General features: G+C 35.9%; 1 protein-coding gene across 1 annotated transcript in view; it reads left to right on the plus strand.

Annotated features, from left to right (window-relative positions):
* The window catches only part of LOC139727307 (receptor-transporting protein 4-like), a 65,110-nt gene that overhangs the window by 38,610 nt on the left and 6,243 nt on the right, over positions 1–20,257 (plus strand). The window contains exons 2-3 of the mRNA XM_071638262.1: positions 17,921–18,065; positions 19,959–20,162. Coding sequence (XP_071494363.1) covers positions 17,921–18,065; positions 19,959–20,162 — 349 coding nt within the window. The remainder of the gene's footprint in view (positions 1–17,920; positions 18,066–19,958; positions 20,163–20,257) is intronic.

Here is a 20,257-nt window from a genome sequence, read left to right on the forward strand (position 1 = left end):
TCGCGAACATTTTTGGTAAAATAGTGTGATTAGGTGTGTATTTAGAGTCCCTTGTTTATTTCTGAAAAACCTTGTACACACTCTTCACTTTCAAGTCTGATAACTTTTGAAAGGATAGTGCTACTGCTTTGAAAGTTGGCATCAATTATGGACAGAATGTTTTAATGAGGCATGCTTAATTTCAGTTTAATCTAATGATCCCTTCATTGTTGTTACTCTGGTAGTTTACTTCCTGTTTTTTGTCCCATTCATCGCACAGCCAGCACGGTTTGGTAAAGATTATTAAGCGCACGAATAGACACTGTACTTCAGAGCCTCTTTTCTCAGTTCACACTTTTTCTGAGTTTGTGGTTTCTTTTGAATATTTAGATAGGTTAAGAGAGTCCATTTGATTTGAGTTATGCATCATTTTAAAGCTTAAAGTCTGGTCTTTCAGAATAATTATAGTCTTAACCAAAAATTCGTGTCTGGCGACTTTTTTGTTTTGTTTTGTGGTGCAGGGTCATATTTGATATTTAGGATTCAACACATAGGCAATTGGGACATACACACACACATACACAAAAATCCTTTTCTGTATACATTCAGTTTCTCCCGATATTTTCGTAAGTATTGTGTGTGGTGTGTGTTTGTGTGTGCGTGTGTGTGTGTGTGCACGTGTGTGAAAGATGGTACCGATGCTTTGCTTCGACTATAATACGTGATACAAACGCATTAAAACTAGCAATGGTCACGCATTTTTAATACACGGCACCTTAAAGTCCCTTTTGGTCCAGTCCTGCACTTAATTCAATTCAATTCAGTTTTTTTTTTTCCATCCAGCAAGGAGTGAAACAAAATAGAATATGATATATTGCAAAGCACGCCTAAAATAATCACATTGTTTAATTGATTTCAATCAAGGAAAAAAGAAATACCAAACAAAAAGTGGAGTGAATCGCATAATATATAATAAGATATGATGATAAGGAGTATAACTATAAGAACACCTATACATGATTTGAAGGATAACAATAAAGTAGGTATGGAAAGAGAGTGGACCACTAAAAAGCTAGGCTTGTAATACATGGATCACTCAAAACATGGTAAATACAAGTACATTGTATACATCATCGTTATTCAAACCGTAATTATTTTGAAGTAAAGAAAAATAAAATTTCAGGCAAATCTTACAATGTTCAAGTTGCAAGCACTATTCGATGTGCCTTGTGTAACATACACGTTTGCAACATACCGAGTCTTCTGTTGATGTCGATTTAGGGAAACAGGAGTGCTCTGTTTAATAAGATAAACAAACTTCAGTAAATGCCTCCTTCTCTCGTATTGGTCGAAACCCGGAAGTATCGGAAAATACATGACACAGGGAAACTAGATGGGGATTCCCATGACAGAAACCCGCGCAAATCCTTGAGAAAATGACGTCATTTTGCTTTGATGCTCAGCTATTGGTCAACTTACCAACCGATGTAATAATGAATATAGTGATAAACGGATAACGGATGAATGGGCCTATTTTCCTGACCATTTTTGAATATTATATTTAGTATTGTGCGCAGATGCGATATCATTGTTCCTTTTTCTGTATTGTATAGTGACAATTCAGCTCTGTCTATGGAAAACGTAAGGAGGAAATAATATCTTTTAAAGTCGTTCTGTTTTCAGAGTACGTCACTGGGCGGGGCACGAATTCGGTTCTAGCTCACGGCATCACCTTTGTTTATAACGAAAGGTATGTGGACACACGATGTCACGGCATCATGACAAATGTCCAAACTTAACATTTGAGGAAAAAATATATGAAAATCAGAGTCAGCATCTTATGGGTGAATAAATTCATTGATTCAATTAAATGCAGGCGGATATAGCATTTAGATATCTAATTTTAGTGGATTGACGAAGACTTAACAAAGGTGACAACCTCTTAAAAATACAAAGAAGAAGAAGAAGGAGTCTTGCTCTTAATATCAAACTTACAGGGATGGTACAGTTTTGGTTGAGACCTGGCTTTAGGTGTCTAACTTTTCTTGGTGAGATAATGAGCAACCTCTTCTGAAATATGAAAACGCGTGTGATTCCATGAGGAGTTCAACGTTTATTTGATGAAACTTAGTTTTGAAATGGCTGAGATATCCCAAACAGCACGATCCTAATAAAAGGTGGGAGTCACCTTTTACTAGTATTTGCTTTGTTTCACTTTGTTTTGGATATCTTAAACCTACTTAAAAACCAATAGTATCATCAAACAAGCTTTGAATATCTCTTAGAATTGTATGCTATATAACATTTCATAAGTGGTTTCCAAGTATCTCGCAAAAAATTGACAGTTGAATTCTCATCTCAATCAATACTATACTATCCTTTAAAAAAATTACTTTACTTTGATTGACCTTGAATGGAGAGAGGATTAGTTTATGATAGTCAACGTTGCAACATTACCTGGGGCCAACCTTCTGGACAAGGTTTGTTTGTGATGATGGTTCTCAGCATTTTACTTATTTTCTTAAAACTATACTTTCACTGTTTCCTCTGTTTAGCGCACATTCATGAAATTACTTTCTTATGTTTACCTTGTATGTTTTCTGACGTATTTTTATTTCAATTCCATAATCATTTTAGCATTTGCTAATGAAAAATGCATTAGATACAACAACAGGTAAAGATGTGCAATTCAGTATCAACACGGAGTATGTTACATATTTGTACAATAATATATCCCATATCAGAGGCTAAATCTAAGTAAACATTCTAGAGAAATACGATGGAACCTACACAAATAGACACACACAAAAAAAAACCACACACACACACATATACGCGCACATCTGAAATTATTACGTATTAAAAAAAATGTATGATACCATAATTATTGGCAGAAGAGGGGGATTTTTCTGTTTCGGTTGTGTATTAAAAGGCCTGGAAATAACAGGTTGGACTTCCTTTAGAGGTGACGTAAAAACAGCGTCCGTTCCTTCACACACAGAGGATGACTGTGTATGTACGGCGGTGAATGTACGTCTATGCTTTGTACTTTTCTTTTCTTTTTCTTTTTTTAAAGTACACATACATACACGGTCTTGTATTCATTCGTATAAACTATTGATGAGGTCAACATTCTTTTCCTTACGCAGTTGCGTACTTTTGGAACAATCTCCTTATTCAACATGTTCAAATTCGAAATGCTAACTCTTTTCAAGACATGTAATGTAATGTTGATTTCATACAATATTAGTAATGCAAAATGGTACGTTTTCTGTGTCGCTTTAATGATCACCTTTCTCAACCGCTCAGAGGCTTTTACAATTTATGGTAGAGGAAATATAGTTATTGTTTTCATCATTTTTGCGTCAGCATGTTGAGTCTAGAGGTTTATGTTACTTTTTGTGTTGTCATCCCTACATGAGGTCTCCCCCTTTTTTCACATACTATGCAGTTTCTCGGCCAGCAGTTAATGGAATCCTTATTTTAGTGCTGTGCATACCGGATCGTGTCTTTATTGTGTTTGACTAACTATTTTACTGTTTGCGCGATTGGTTGGTTTGACTACAGGGGAAAAAGAGCCATGTTTGGAGGTACAGTATACACATAGTTAACATACTTTCTTGTATGTTTAGTTTCTAAATTTAGCTGAGGATACAAAAAAAATCATACACGTTTAATCTCTCAAAATGAAACCATGCGACTTCTTGTTTATGCACGTATATGGTGATCAGTTGATATTGTTGACTGTTAAGGCGTTAACAGGAGAGCACATCTCACCAATAAAGTGTGAACAGCAAACAACTGAAAAATGATGCTCACTGAATTCTGTAATTACTAAATTACAGCCTTAAATGATTATATGTCTCGGGGGAAAACCATACTCACTTATAGTTGTTATCATCTATAATGATGATGATAATAATAATAATAATAATAATAATAATAATAATAATAATGATAATAATAATGATAATACTAATACTTATACTAATACTAATACTAATACTAATACTAATACTAATACTAATACTAATACTAATACTAATACTAATACTAATACTAATACTAATAATAATCATCATCATCATCATCATAGTAGTAGTAGTATACGATTAGTGTAGTAGTTTTACTAGTTTTACTAATTTTACTGCAGTAGTAGTTTTACTAGTTTTACGCGATTTCTGTATTATCTCCTGAACTTCAAGATCAAGTTGAAGTTCAACTTTATTTTCAACTTCCTTTGCACTTCCTTTGTACACAACTTCCTTTGTACACATTTGGTATCTCCGCTATACATTGCATCTGACTGGTACCTCGCTCGGGTGATCACGCAACTCTCAAGAAGTCTTGTGCCGTGGACATTGTTTTCTTTGTTTTTTCTTTTTCTTTTTTACTTTTCGGCGTTTATATTTCTCCAATTCACAAATTGTCATTCCTTTCATTACACATACCAAGTAAGAAATAATCTCACATCCGCATCTGGGAATCTACACCCTACAAGCAATGCTTCAATGTAGATTCCTCATATTTCACATGCTTTATTGTCTTATTAGCTGTACTTGACAATTATGCTTTTGTTTTGTGATGTTTATGTTTTATGTATTTGTTGAAATGTGGAATATGGAACAATAAAAAGAAAAAAAAACTAGTCATCATAATAATGATAATAAGAATGATAATAAAAATACAATTTTAGTATAAATAGTTTGTGAGATAGATTTACTCCCATTTCAAAAAAAAATATTTGTATACACAATTTATGTTTTTGAAACAAGCACTATGATTTGTCAAATTAAAAGATTTTGCCATGAAGACATGAAAATGAAACAAACAGCAACAACACCGACAATACGGTGTATGAAAACAAAGAAATTAGTGGTTCTTATAGAGATATTCGTCACAACATAAGACTCTGATAAAGCTATCCTGTATTAATACCAACAAACTTTATGATAAGTATTAATGGTAAAAGTGGTATAATAATAGCACCAGAGGAGGAATATTTGCTTCCTTCTCAGCGTTCTACTTGTCATATCAAAATAGAATATCAAATAAGTGTCTCTTGTTAGCAACATTAATTCTTAGCAGGTTTATGTGGTCTTCCTCTTTTCAAAGCTCATTTCGTTAAATGCCCCTGATAGCTTCTTCCCTTGTATTTCTTTATTTAAGGGGGGGGGGATTCCTCAGTACGTATATTCTGCATTAAGGGGGGGGGATTCCTCAGTACGTATATTCTGCATTGCCTTTGAGATATTTTGTTAAATGCACATCATCCTGCTGTTGCATTGTTCTCCATGCAGAGATAGTAGTTAGCATTTAGGTATTGTGACGTACAGTGAATGGTGCTCATCGTGTAGATTAGAGGAACATCTACATAAAAGAGAAGAATGATGAAACATACTCGGCAACATTTTAGAGATAACGCGTCCTGTGACCTCGAATGTGACGGCTTTGCACAACTTCTATCCTTGATGCACGCTGGATAGTTGAGTATGAGTCACATTTGTGTTCTCTCCGTCCAAAAGCACGGGACACGCTTACTCACCTACATACAGACGACCCGTGTTCCCCGCCAAAACTTACCTATAGTTCACTATCTATGTACTAACTGTGGTATAACTCATATGCCTGTGAGCGGATTAAAGGCACCTTAGGCGTAGTGTACCAAGTGTACCAGTGTAGCCAACGTTGCATGGTCGCCTTACCCCTGTACTCATCATGATTAAAAGCTTGACACCCATGATTATACTAAACAGGAATTCCAGTCCAGCCATAAGTTAGTCTAATAAGAAAGAGTGAAACCTTACACGTACAACAGTGAGTATATGATCAAAATCGCATAAAAAAAAGATTAGGGAAGTTACGAAATGCGAGGTTTCGCTAATTTCTGTAGAACAGTTCTCGTGCAGTTGAAATGAATTCTATCATGTGAATGAGTGAGCGAGTGGTATCATCACCTCACAATTTTCCATTGATCGTGTTGAAAAGAATGACGAAAATTCAATGTTTATGATATCAAAGTGTAAAACGTGATGTTTTTCCTGGTTGAATACCTTCAGAATAATGGTCAGTTATGATATACATCAGAATTTGAGACTGGGCACAAGTTTCCCTTGAAAGAAAAACTGGGAATTTCACAATTTCATGTACAAACTCTTTGGCAAGTTGTGAACGGATGAAATCATCACTTACCTATTTGAATATCTATAATGTCTGTTCACGAAATGGTACCTGAAAAATTAGCGAAAGTTTGAAATGCCATGATTTCCTTGTTTTTCATTCGATTTTGATCTATTTTCATCGTTGTGCTCGATAATTTTATTCTTTTCGTTTCGGAGTAATGTTCAACTGTACTGGAATTCACGGCCCGAATCTGAGGTCTGGCAAGGATGATCAAGTCAATGACAATGATTGGTGGAAATGTTTGGCACACTTATTTTGCCTTTATACATGTCTTTTATCTTAAAATGGACTGTATGGATCTTATATGGTATAGTACTTTTACCAGTTGGGTTTGTAATATAGTGTGTGTAATAAGGACACACACACGCATTGTATATTCACAGAAAAGAAAATCGAATTCAAATACTTACCATGAACAGATTTTGAAAATGTCAAATGGTAGTTAACATAGCATAATATTCTCTTTGCTATTTTCCAAAATACGTTTATTTAAGGTAGGACTTTTACATGTAATTGTATGCATTTTAAAAAGTAAAGAGTTTGAATGCAAGGAAAGAAGAAAAAAGAAAACAGATTGGGCCTGTATTTTAGTATTCATTTTGCTCAATAAGAAATATTTGAGATTAAAGCTACTTAAAAAAACAAACATTGTCACAATGTGATTTTTAAATGTGATAATTATAATGATTTCTTTTAAAAAGATTAATTCTTATGTACAATAAGGAGTGCAAAATCATTAAAAAGATTCAATTTTCTCAGCTTGATGATGATTTTAAAGGGATGGGGCAATTTTGGTTGAGGTGAGGATGCAGATTTTTACTCTTGGCAAGATAGTTAGAAACCACTTACATAAAATATGAAACAAAGTAAAAATTCAAAACATGAATTCCCATCTAAAACAAAATCATAGCATCCCACACTTGCATGACGTTTGACAGTTTTTGCATTCAACTCTTCGTGTATGTACGCACATGTATAAATGTAGGCCTATATTAATAATAGTATAATGAGTTCATAGAACTAACAAAGTAATTTGTTTTTCCTAATGTGGAATCTTGTTATCAATAGAAAATGGGGGGGGGGGGGTGGGTAAAAAGCAAATGTAAGGTTTTAACATAAACATCAGGATTGACTGAACAACTTGACGAGTGTGACACTCTTACTTTAATCTTAGATTCGGCAACGTTATTTTAGCCTATTTTTGAAGGATCAATGATTCATTATGGTTCGTTACGAGTGCTATAACTATTTTTTGAATGAATATATCCATTGATTGATAAATTTCTTTAATCGTGTATATAAGTAATAACTCCTTAATTGATTTAAGTTTCTCATAATATATTTTCTGTTTTCACTCTTAACAGTCAGAGGGGCTGAGCCGTGCTGTTCGCCCCGTTCCTCTCCCTACGCTAGGCTATTGGCCGTCGGGTGACTCACCGGCCCTAGCCGGTGCACATGAGGTGCGCTCGAGAGAAAATTATCCTCTTGCTTGCCACCTCCGCCAGCTAATTCGCTGCCAATTTTCTTGTTACCGGACGGCCGTGTACTTGTTATCGGCAGGGGGATGGCTTCGGCATGCTCTCAGCGCTCGGCGTGGCTGATGAAACACCTTGCCGCTGTGCTGCTGCGTAGCTGTTAGTGTATGGAGGTGTTTTTGCATACCATTCAAGCTTGCACGGGTGGGGTCAGGCGCGTCCCCGCTACCGGAAATGCGCTGACAACCGCGCGCCATGGTGTTCATGTATGTCAATGCCTTGCGCGAACACGGCCACACCTGTGCGTGAAAGCTCAGCGATGCTTTCCTGTCGAAAAGACAAGAAACTTGGAGAATGGTTACGCCAGGGCAAGGGGTATCCTCAGGATCTACTTATTAGCTTTCTCCATTGGGTCAACTCTGTTTCAGATAAACCAATTCAACAGCTTGATAATAATGACAACAACACTGCCACTATAGCTGCGTTTTTTCCTGTAAGGATGATTCAATCTTTATTTTGAGATATTTCCCACCACCTTTAGTGATCGATGTAAGCGTCAATGAAACAAAAATCGTTTCGAATCCTCTGATTACGGTATAGAAAATGGAATGACAGTTGGTTCACCTCGTTTGCACTGAATAAAAGCTCCATTCAGTTCAACATCCATCCTGGACACAGCCAGTATTTGTTGTTTTTTCCTCAGAAATATTTCTTTCTTGAATTGTAAATAAGTTGCCATTGAGTTATGTTCAGCTGGCATTCCCATTTATCATTTTCGTATTTCTAACAAGCATGAAATCTTGTTAAAATCGCGAAAAATACATCAAAATTTGAATTGCATGTCAAAACAACTGCAAATATATAGAAAAGGTATATAATTACATGATTTTATGTGAAGTTGAATCAAAGAGGTATACTGGACGCGTATATCACCTCCTTTGTTGAAGGGCAGGAAGGCTTGAAAACTACCGATATTTTGTTCAACAACAATGGCGTATTAAAACTAACCACATACACAAACACACAAAAGGTCAACATGCACATTCGTTGGACAGAGAGAGACATCGTTTCTGTTTGTTTGTCTGATTTCTTTTTTTCCTGTGTTTTATTAATTTTTTCAATAAGTCAAGGGAACCCTATATATATCGAAGGGAAACACTGAATGAAAAGAAAAAGTTCTTCCAAAAGCTGATTTAAGTGTTGAGTCATTGTCTGGTGAGGAGTATGTGCACTTCCAGTCTGGTACTTAACTACTGAATGCGATAGTCATTGCCGATCATTGCACGTGTTGTGTATTGCTCCTATAGATTTAAACTTCCAATACTCAAGGTTGTTTCGGGACGTGGCACGTAAATAGGCCCTAATATATGCGAAACGTTGCCACATGACGATTCAAAGGGGAGCTAGAAAAGAGAGAGAGAGGAAAAAAAGAGCCAAAGATTATCACCATCTTCTCTTTTCTCCCGCTCTTGTTCGTTCTATCTAGCTATCTATCTATCTATCTATCTATCTATGAAGAGCTTGTTACCAAAAGGCGCTGAATCCACTGAAAATGATGGATTTAGCGCCTTTTGGAAGCAAGCTCTTCATATCAATTTATCTATCTCTTTTTGTCGTTATCTTTTGTTTTAGTTTAATATTTATTCTGTATAAATGCATTTCGAAACGTCAGTGTTTATATATATATATATATATATATATATATATATATATATATAAAGTGTTATTTAGCATTATTATTATCATTATCATTATTATTACAATTAGTATCATTATGATTATTGACATCATCTGTACTGGTTTTATGCTATAAAGTTATGCAAAGATTGTTGTGAAAATGCATAAATATGCAAATTAACGTATTTATGAATTATTTTGATCGGGGAAACAGACGTTTTCAACTCCTACAAAACATTTGGTGTAGATGTAGCTTTATTGTTGTCACAGAAATTACGCATGTGCTGTTGATTACCACGATCTTCTCCTTGAGGATATGACAAAGTTGGACATACAATATTCTGAATACTTCAGTCTCCCTCTGTTATTTTTTCTGTGCGTTTTACTCTCGCTCTCTTTGCTTTTGAAGGCAACATTATTGATACTCCGGATAAAGGTAATCATGAAGATTTAATGATGACAGACACTAAACTCTTTAGAAACTTTCTGATGAGGCGTCTCCTTGTAGGACCTCCAGTTCTTCGTGAATTGCTCCTGTGGACTGTAGTTCTTTTTTTCCCGCTTTTAGATGATGTTAGTATCATCATTTACATGAAAAGCCAGAAGTAAGGTTATCTTGATTTTTCTCTGCTAGACTAAGTATCTTTCGTAAATGGAAGGCATTAATTATCTATGGGAACCGTTTGGTTCCTGTACAAAAATGAATATGAATGAATAGATAGATAGATAGATAGATAGATAAATGGATAGATAGATAGAGAATAAATGAATGAATAAACGAATAAATGAATGAATAAATAAATAAATAAATAAATAAATAAATAAATAAATAGGTAAATAAATAAAAAATGCAAAAAAAAATCAGATGTAATCTCAAAATCTCTTAGGAAATAAGTTAGTTTATCAAATTGTCCATATTGGAATATACTTCGAGCAGATGAAGTCATATGGTTGTTGGTTGATAATGTTATGTGGTTACAACTGTAAGCAATGAAACAAATTCAGTCAAGGTGTTATGTGTCATTTCTCGTGGTTTCTATTCATTGGGGAAGCATTGAATCTTATCCCTCATCACGTCCGTTGGCTGCTTAATGTTATTAATTAAATTGTCGGAAACAAAGGATGTATAACGTGACCATTTATGCACAATTGCTTATACCTTGTAATTCGACAAAGTAAGTGCACGTTCAGTATACACGAGTGACCTTGAAGGGAAGGAACGTATACGTATTTCTTGCGTATTCAAATCTAAAGCAGTGTTAAATGTGTAATGCAAACGCACAGACACACCTATCACAGCACCCAGTCCTTTTTACTCTCTCGTAGACAAATGGATCCTTATGTATAACGTCCTTTTATATGATTTATGTATTTATCTATACATAATAAAACGCCTACAGAAATGTTACTACTGTGACGAGCAAAAGAGGCGATATTTTGTCACAGTCATTGGAGCGATAAGACTATACAAATAAAACATTAACGAAATGAGGCATTGAACCTCTAACATGAATCGAAGTTACCGGGGTTTTTTTTTTCTTAATTTTTGCAGCATTTCGTAAACACTGTCCCCACAGATCTGTCGTTTTTGTCAAAGCTGGTTTGTTATAGCACAACTGCCAAGACATTATAATGCAAAGTGGGTATAATGAAATGTAAGAGAAAAACTGTGCCAAAGACACATATCATTTAAGTGTAGCTTGTAGACTAAAGAAAGGGTGCAATGGGGGAATGAAAAAGGAAGGCATTTTTTTTTTTTTGCATTTTCTCCTTCATCGAGATCTTTGTTTGTGAAGCCTTCAAGTTGTTCAAGTTCAAGTTCAAGTTGATTTATCTCATTTCCAACAAACAAATAATTAGAAATGCAATGAAACACTCGTATGCATAGATGTCAGGAAATCAGTACCACAATGCGATGAACAGAATAACATTGTAAAAGAGATACAGGTAAATTATCAACAGAGATACAAGTAATTATTACGTCACTGTGGTAAATGCATAAACAATATTGCTGGAAATGGAGGGGACTGCTAAAAAGCAGAGCTTGTAGAATGCAGTACCCTCATAGAGAAAAAAATATAAATGAAAAAAAAACCAACAAAAACAAATTTCCCTAAGCGGTAGTAAGAAAAAAAAAGAAAGACAGACAGAGAAATACACACATACATGCACACATACGGACGCACATTAACAAACACAAGGCGGCTTTCTTGTAAGGAAAGCCTTAAATCAATTTGTATTGTTTGAAAGTAACCTCTTCTTGCAGGAGGGTTTCTCATGCGAATGATTCATCAAGAACATATCCTGTTTCACTTCATTATGTATTTTACTGTGACATCTGTTACAAGAGGCTTATCTCTATCTGAAAGTGATTTCTCCTATTAAAGCCTGTTTTGATACATCAGATGGAGTTTAGGGTCGAAGCAAGACTTAAAGGGACATTCCAGACGATTTTCATAATTTCACAACATGTAGTACATAAATCCACAGCACCATGTATAGATTTGTGGAATTTATTGTGGTTCTTGAACAGAAAAAAAAATATTTTGAAAAACCTTTGAAAAAGTACACTGAACAAGGATGATGACATAGGAGGTTCACATATTTCAGAAATGTAGCAGTGTAATTCCATTACAATACCGCTTGCTTGCGAGTTCACCTGTGTATAATCTATGCATGCCTTCTTCTTTTGTTCTGCTTCCTTGAGCCCCAACTCATGCATTCATATGGTGACTCTGCCATGTCATCATCCTTGTTCATTGCAATTTGTTCTAAATTTTGAAAATATTCTTATTCTTCATCCCAATTGTCACAAATTCTGAAACTCTGTCCTCAGTATAAGTAATTTATAGTTGTTCAAATGTAAAAATCTGAAAATCATCCGGAGGTCTCCATTAAGATACGTTTGCACGGTTTATAGAGTCGAGGTATGCTCGTTTCGTGCACTTCATGCTGCATGTGTTTCGTGTGTATTTGTGCGTGAATGTGCCACGTCACTTCTGTTATGTATGATTTTTGTTTTTGGCAGTAAAATCAACACAGCTGTCTGTTAATACAATCACAAACAAACAACAGAGAACTGGACACACAAACACACACACAGACATACTAACAGCCTGATATTCATGTGCTGTGTTTGCTTTCGATAGTTCTGTTGTTGATGTTGTTGTTGTGGTTACGCGTGTGCATGTATCATAACAAAGTGTGTGAGTCGTTGCTATCGTGTGTGATGAGTTATGACTAAACATGCTACTACTTTTGCACACCGAGATGGTACAATCAATTGCAGTACTGAGTAAGTGTTCAGGAGGATGCTTTCACACGCAGTCTATATATCGCAGCTGAGAGCCCAGCCCCCGTGCCAAAAGATCATGCATTATATTTAGACCGCGCCGATGATATCGGCCCGTCGACAGAGCTATTTTGGATGTTCTTGCTCTCGCCCCGGCGCAAAGTTGTCGAGGCACCGGCTATTAAGCCTGAACTGGGGAAATTAAAATTAGAAAACAGTCCATTTGATGACTGACTGACTGACTCGCTCTTGCCTGGACATGTGACTGACAGCAGCGGCTCTGTAGGACATATCGAGGAAGGGGGGGGGGGAGAGCAGAAGTGGCAGTTCCTTAAAAGAAAAGAATGTTACATACACTACGTGCTATATGAATACATCCATAATGAACAGAGAGAGAGAGAAAGAGAGAGAGAGAGAGAGAGAGGGTGAGGGTACTATCAAAGATAAGTATATATACACAACTTAGGTCCGCCGCTTTTCTTTTTGTTTCTTTCTACTATGAAGTTGAAAGCTTTTTCTCGATGTTCCTCAATTGTAACCAACATTAAAAGAAAGTAAATTCAACGGTAATAGTTACCATATCTTTAAAACGTCTAAAACGCACTTTTTTTCTCACTTTTTTTACAAAGCCTTTTTTCCACAAAATATAATACAGCTATTTAAATTTTTGATCTATATGATATAATTCGTCATTACCAGGAAGAAAGAACTGAAGAAAAAAAAAAAAAACAGAGTAAGGGACAGAGAAGAGGGGAAAACGAAAACATGGAGATGTTCAGGCTAGATTCCCTGTAGCTCAGAAAATCTCTCGCTAAATTTCCTGATAAGGTAATAAACACCTACCTTTCCAGGCTTCCGAACACATGTGACCAGGGGTTTCCTCGAATGAAAAAAAAAAAGCAGTTAGAGATACGTCCCGAAAGTAACAGGTTGTGATGCGTTGAGACGTGTCGGGAGAAGCTTTCCAAAAGAGAGGCACCTCATAAACCGTCATGATGTAGAGGTGACCTGTCACTAAAGACCCGGTCAAGACTACTGTCTTGAAATCAATGAAAACACTCGCTAAATTAGGACGAATTATACAGACGAAGAAGAAGAAGAAAATAATAATTAGAAGAAAACATCAGAAAGGCAGGTGATGCTGCTCACTGATAACGATGATTTTGTTGAAGATGATAACGATAATCCTTATGATCATAATACTCATGTGTGACAATAATATCTTCATGTTGATATGAGAATACAGTGTACCATGGAAATGACTTTACGTGACATTGTTCTGGAATTTGTGATGTTGACAATAATTCTAGAATGTCCTTGAAAGATGATACCAAGATGGAAAATGACTGTGATAAACTGCATTGCTCTTTACTTTCAATGAAGTATTATTAAGGAGACCTCTGGATGATTTTCAGACTTTTGCATCACTTTGAACAACTATAAATTAGATACATCGAGTACAGAGTTTCAGAATTTATAGTGACTGGGTTGAGGGATAAAAATGTTTTCAAAATTTACAACAAATTGCGATGAACAAAGATGATGACAAGGCAGCCTCACCATGAGAATGCATGAGTTGGGGCTCAAGGAAGCAGAACAAAAGAAGATGGCATGCATACATTTTACACAGGTGAACTAAAGTCTTGTGAAGCAAGTGGTATTGTAATGGAATAACACTGCTACATTTTCTGAAATATGTGAACCTCCTATGTCATCAACACTGTTCAGTGTAATTCGTTTAAGATTTTTCAGAGTATTGTTTCTCTGCTCAAGTACCACAATAAATTCCACATATCCATGAATGGAGCTGTCGATTTATGTACTACATGATGTGAAATTACGAAAATCGCCTGGAATGCCCCTTTAATAGGACTATAACCACGAGGAAGGAATGGTTAACTCCCTCCTGTTGGACCAATCTATACCCTTGATTGATATATTATTTCTTTTTGTTTAATGTGAATAATATATTCAGGAAAAGGTACTGGTTTTTGCTGAATACATTCATAAGCTCCCATTCAGCCTACCAAGTTCTTGAATAATTGTATTGTAAAAATTAAGATTTCGTTCTCTACAAATTGGCAACTTTGAGCGCACTGCGTAAGCCGAGTTTGGAGAAACGGAAATTTGGTCCAAATTCATCAAATCTGTCAAAAGTCGAAAATCTTATATAGAAAAAAGGAGTCAGCTGAATATGAAACATTACATTAAATCTTCAGAAATGTGTTACCAATTTACTGATCTATTAGAAATTTACATGTTTAAAGGCATTTTGGAATTTTGTCACCAAAATGAGGAATGGGATATGGCCGACCATCAAAAGCTCAAATGAAAAAAAGAATTACCATATCATAAGAAAACATATAAAGATAAGGAAACGGGACAAAACCGTTTAGTTTCCGGAGTTTTGTCACACTTTAATGTTGTTCTCATCAAAGAAAAGACGGATGGTCTTGAGGGTATGCATGCCCTCCTCCGAGAGTTGATGAAGTGTGTTGCAGATCGACATCAATTATGCCCCAGTACGTTCTGTTTAAAAAAGAAAATGGTGGCTGCATGCTGACATGGATGAGTAATAATGAAAACACCAACTTATCAACATCGGACGTTCTTTTTGTCATACTGACTCGTTGCTGTGGGTGAGTCAATGTATGTGATTCTTCGGGGTCACCTTGCTCTTCGAAAGTTAAACCTCATGTAATTCCCCCTTGTAAAAGCGTTATATGAATGCAATACAAGTTTCAATATCCTATAAGGGGTTTTCCAAATGCGCAAGGTAGTTTCCTTCATCCCTCAGCATTTGTGCTGCATGGAGAATGATGGCTGTTTAGAGCCTGCCTACAATAGCGCTGAAAGTGCGATTAAATCGGGGACGATACTGTGATAACAATAAACGTGTCCCTAATTGACATTAGAACAAACAAACAAAAATAGCACCAACACTATCAAGCATAATTCATCGCCTGGTAGTGTTCATGACGGCATGATATGCTTGACGGAATGTAATCTCTCTTAAAATTGCAGTTTTAGTGCTCGATAATGAACGATGATTATCGCATTTTCCATCGATACACTTTCGCTTTCGGTATCACCTATATATATATGGCCGGTGTTGTCAGTAGTTTGATCCTTGACTGCTATCGCTACACCTGCTTTTTACTTCACTACACACTTTCATCGCTTATCCTCGCTTCATACTGTATGGGGACATAACACAAATCTTCTATATATTTCTCTTTCTTTCTCTTCTCTTTTTTTAAACGGATTTTCTGATTTGAACTCAAATGATGATTACCAACAAAGAAGTGCGTTGAAATTGTCACGGAATTTGGTCACCTGATTATGAAAAGCAACTGTAGCAGCGTTTGAAACAAAGAATGTAAGGGAAAGAACGGGGAGGGGAAAATAATATCATGTATTATTATATTTCGAGACACTCATATGCTTCGTTTTTTTATGTATGTTCTTGTTGTATAGCCATATCTAATTTGGATGCTGCTAGAAAAAGATAAGATACCTAATTGAAAACGTAAATTGTAAATCTTGACAGACTGAAGGGATTTTCAATCTTTTAAAAGAAAACACGCCTTTGTAAATCTCTTTTATCATCGATTCAGATGCAAATAGAATCAGACAGTGAGAATGTAAAAAAACCCAACAAAACCTGATCAGATCGACATGAGAGTAATGGAATTTATAAGTTCTTTAAAGTTGTAACTACATTTTGTACCTTTGCGAATTGCAAATTGGACAAGGCAATAATGTCGGCATCTGTATATAAGTCTAGTATTCACCGGTAGAGATACATATATCTTCAATTTAATGAATTTGATATTTGACAGGCAAATCAATGCACAACATCCTTATGCTAATCATTTCAATCTTGTAATGAACTAGCAGCTTTTACTTTTTATCGTTGTCAGATCTTGCACAAAAACAAATAAATTTTAAGTACACAATATTGTGGGAGAATTCTAAGATAATGATTCTAACGCATCAAACTTGCTTGCATGTTTGCGTCAATACGGGTTCGTGAAAAAAAAAAGTAAAAATGCTAAAATGTAGAAAATCATGTCGCTGGTCGGGCGACAAAAGTTTGTATCTCAAAAAAGTCATATCTTCTATAGACGGCTGAGATTTGGACAGGACATCACTTACAAAAAGGATACACTGACAATGAATCCAAACGGGTGATTTTCATCAAAATTTGCGATACAGAGTTTTGTCATCCCAGCGACGATGTATGATGTGGGTATACACTACAAAACGGTCTGAGAACTTTACTCTTATTTTCCTCAGACTTGAAAAGAAAACAGCGTTGTCATGGTTGTGCACGTTCTCGATCCTCACTGCACCTCACGTGACACACGACACGTGCTGATTTTATTTCAGACAAAATAATTAACATGTACTGGGAGAGCAAAAATGTCTGGCCCTCAATTGAAGGTCACTCGAGCCATAAATATCTATGTTCACATTCATTTCTTGATCGTACCTTTACAATGTAGTTGCATATGTCGAACGTAGGTTTTATTAATGTATGATGTTACATTAACTCTCATCAACATGTTGCAGCATAGTTCTGTGGTGTCAATTCTTTTTGACCACGCTGCATCACTTTTATGTGATCTTTTAAAATGGCCCTTTCCCATTCATACTCATTAAACGGTAATTTCTTTTTCTCCATCCCCTTCCGAAGGCAGAGTTCCCAATCCAAAGATAGACTGCCCTTTTGCATGTACAGGACCGACCATCTTTGTTTCTCCGTGTTGTCATGTATTCGGCTATTTTTAAAAATGCACATACTCAACATTCCTAAAATAAAATAAAAAACAAAACAAAGCAAAACAAAAAAGAAAACACACCTTTCAATAGCAGTCCCTTAATCCCTCCCTCCCTCAACATTTCCTGGCACTATTTAGGAAGGTTTAAGATATATTCTTGTGTTGATGGCATTTTTGATATAATTCAGGTAAACCCTGAAATGTTGAACATGTCTGTTCTCTAATGCACATGAGAACAATCTCGAGCGATACGATGAGGTTGTTACATACATACATACACGTTAACAGTTGCTTGTGTATCTGACGTAAAAGCCTTCATAGCTATGCACTGAAACAGAAATCGAGGCGCTAAGTTGGAATTAAATCGCAGGCGCTTTTCTCTGCAATAGCTGTGAATTGATTCAATTTGAAAACGCTGTTTCCGTTCTTATTTTTTTCTGATTTATCTGTCAAAAAACAACAACAACAGCCAATCATGATTTCAATATTTTTCTTATCCGCATTTCTTTTATTTTTCTCTGTGCACACAGGATGGACGAGATTTGGTTCGGGGAATTCGCCAAGGTTTTTGCCCCTTACCTACCGAACATCTGGAATCTCACCCCAACAGAGACCTGCCCAAGCCCAAGATGGCGCCGCTTCAAAGACAGTGCCAAAGTCCGTTTCTGCTGTCAGGTTCGGAACTAATATAATCATCTTTAATTTTTATCATTATCATTATTACTTTCTTTTCTTGGGATTCATTACGACTTCATTCATTGATATAACACTAAACAAACAATCTATTAATCAAACAGCCGAAATGTAATAGTTCAAATATTGAAGAAACCTGATCAAGTTAATGCATGCGCAAAACGAGAACAACAACAAATAGAAAAAAACAATACATAAGTTTGATATCTCACCGATTGCGTAATAAACATGGATATTCATAAATCCATCAAAACTTGGAGAATAATATATATATATATATGTGTGTGTGTGTGTGTGTGTGTGTGTGTGTGTGTGTATGTGAGTGGGTGTGTGTTTTGTTGTTGTTGTTTTATTAGATCTTTAGTCGGAAGAGACACAAATTCATAGGCCAGGGAGTTAGCCCTAGCCGTACCTGTCTTTGCAATATTCACACACTTATTTACCCATTTATCTCCACACGCGAAACGAATAAGGTCAAACACACAGATCATTTGCATACAGTTATATATCTTTGATTTTTGTAAATCAAAGATGGTGCACCTAAGTGTCAGACGCGGAACACGCAAAACACATGCTATCATTATACGTACACATACTTCGTTTTAATGATGAGCGTTTTTCACATGTGTGTAAAGATTTAACTTCCATTCAAATGTCTATACTCCCTATCAACTTTGGTTACAACGTAATTTGAATAATGACTGTAAAACGTTCTGCCCTAAACAATACGTAGATGACATTATGACTGCATCCAAGAACATGCATTCATTTTGTTCTTCGTGGTGGTCAATACGATAATTTTTTCTACTACTTCTGTTTCGTATCCTCTCATCCCATCTGTGTGTCATCATGAGAAGCTTCACTTACAGTTTCAGTTTTAGGTTTTTTTTTTTAATATACCATTCTGGTACATACTTTGTCGTTGTTATGTGTTTAATTGTCAATTTCAAATTCATTTTCGTATTTCTCGATGGCAGCAAACATAGAAAATATCAAAATGTGATAATACATAATGTCCAGCTTGGATATGTAGGCCTATATATAAAAAACGAACATAGTACATACTTGACTGTTTATTATGATGCGATTCATTTTTCGGGGACCTAAGTAATACGAGCTGTGCTTTTCATTTAGCCCCCCCCCCCCCCCCCAGACACACACGCACACACGCACACACAAACTTTTGGGGTCTTATGACTCCTGTTTTTTTTTCAATTGTTTGCATATGTTCATTATAATATTACCAAAATATGTTTTCTGATTATTTCTTGTACGTCAAATAAACAACTTGTTATGGCATATTCATTGTAACTCAGTTATGTTTGTTATTATTCTTGTGAACACATGCAAAGTGGATATAAATTAAAATCAATTCAAAATCAATACAAGAAGTCAGAAATGACAAGAATACAGTTTTCATAAGCAAAGCATCCACCATAACAGATCTAGTGGGACGTATTCATGCCATTACAAATTTGATATTGTTATACCTCGGCTGTTGCCGAAATTGTCACGTATAGTAGGCCTATGCGTCTGATTTTCGTTAACCTAACCTTAACCTTCGGCGAGTTTTGATTTCATTTGATTCGATTTGATTTATTCTCTGTATGGTACTTCTTTACCGTCACATAAATTAACCCTCAGCGATTTCGTTAAGCCAAATATGGCATTACACAGTAATATAACTATTTTCAACAATTTTCGTTACATTATATAATCACATCTGTGATGTAATCACATGCATTACATTTCCGTACAGTTAGTGTGTTGTGTGTGTGCGCGCCCTTTCCTTATTTTTTCATGGGAATCTAGTAATGATATTCCCTAATGTATACCATAACAATGAGATATGATTCTTGCTTCTTCCCATTTCAGACTTGCGGTCACGGCTGGACGTCGATGAAAGGGAGGGTGGTCTTCTGGTATTTTTTCCACGTGCCTTACTGCGAGGGCCACGTCCAGTTCAAGCTCTACGGACAGCAGTGCCAGCGATGCAACAACGGCATGTTTGAGCCGGCCATGTGGTACCCGGAAGAGGTTAACAAGGTGCTGTGCAACCTTTACAACAGAATCGGACAGGTGAGATTAAACTAAGAAAAGAAAAGAAACTGCCTAATTCAATTCAATTCAATTCAATTCAATTTGATTCGAATATGCCCTTTTCCATGTGTACA

This window comes from Diadema antillarum, unplaced genomic scaffold (assembly GCF_040938485.1).
Source record: "Diadema antillarum isolate AM-2024a unplaced genomic scaffold, OU_Dant_1.0 seq00000124_RagTag, whole genome shotgun sequence".
Lineage (NCBI taxonomy): Eukaryota > Metazoa > Echinodermata > Echinoidea > Diadematoida > Diadematidae > Diadema > Diadema antillarum.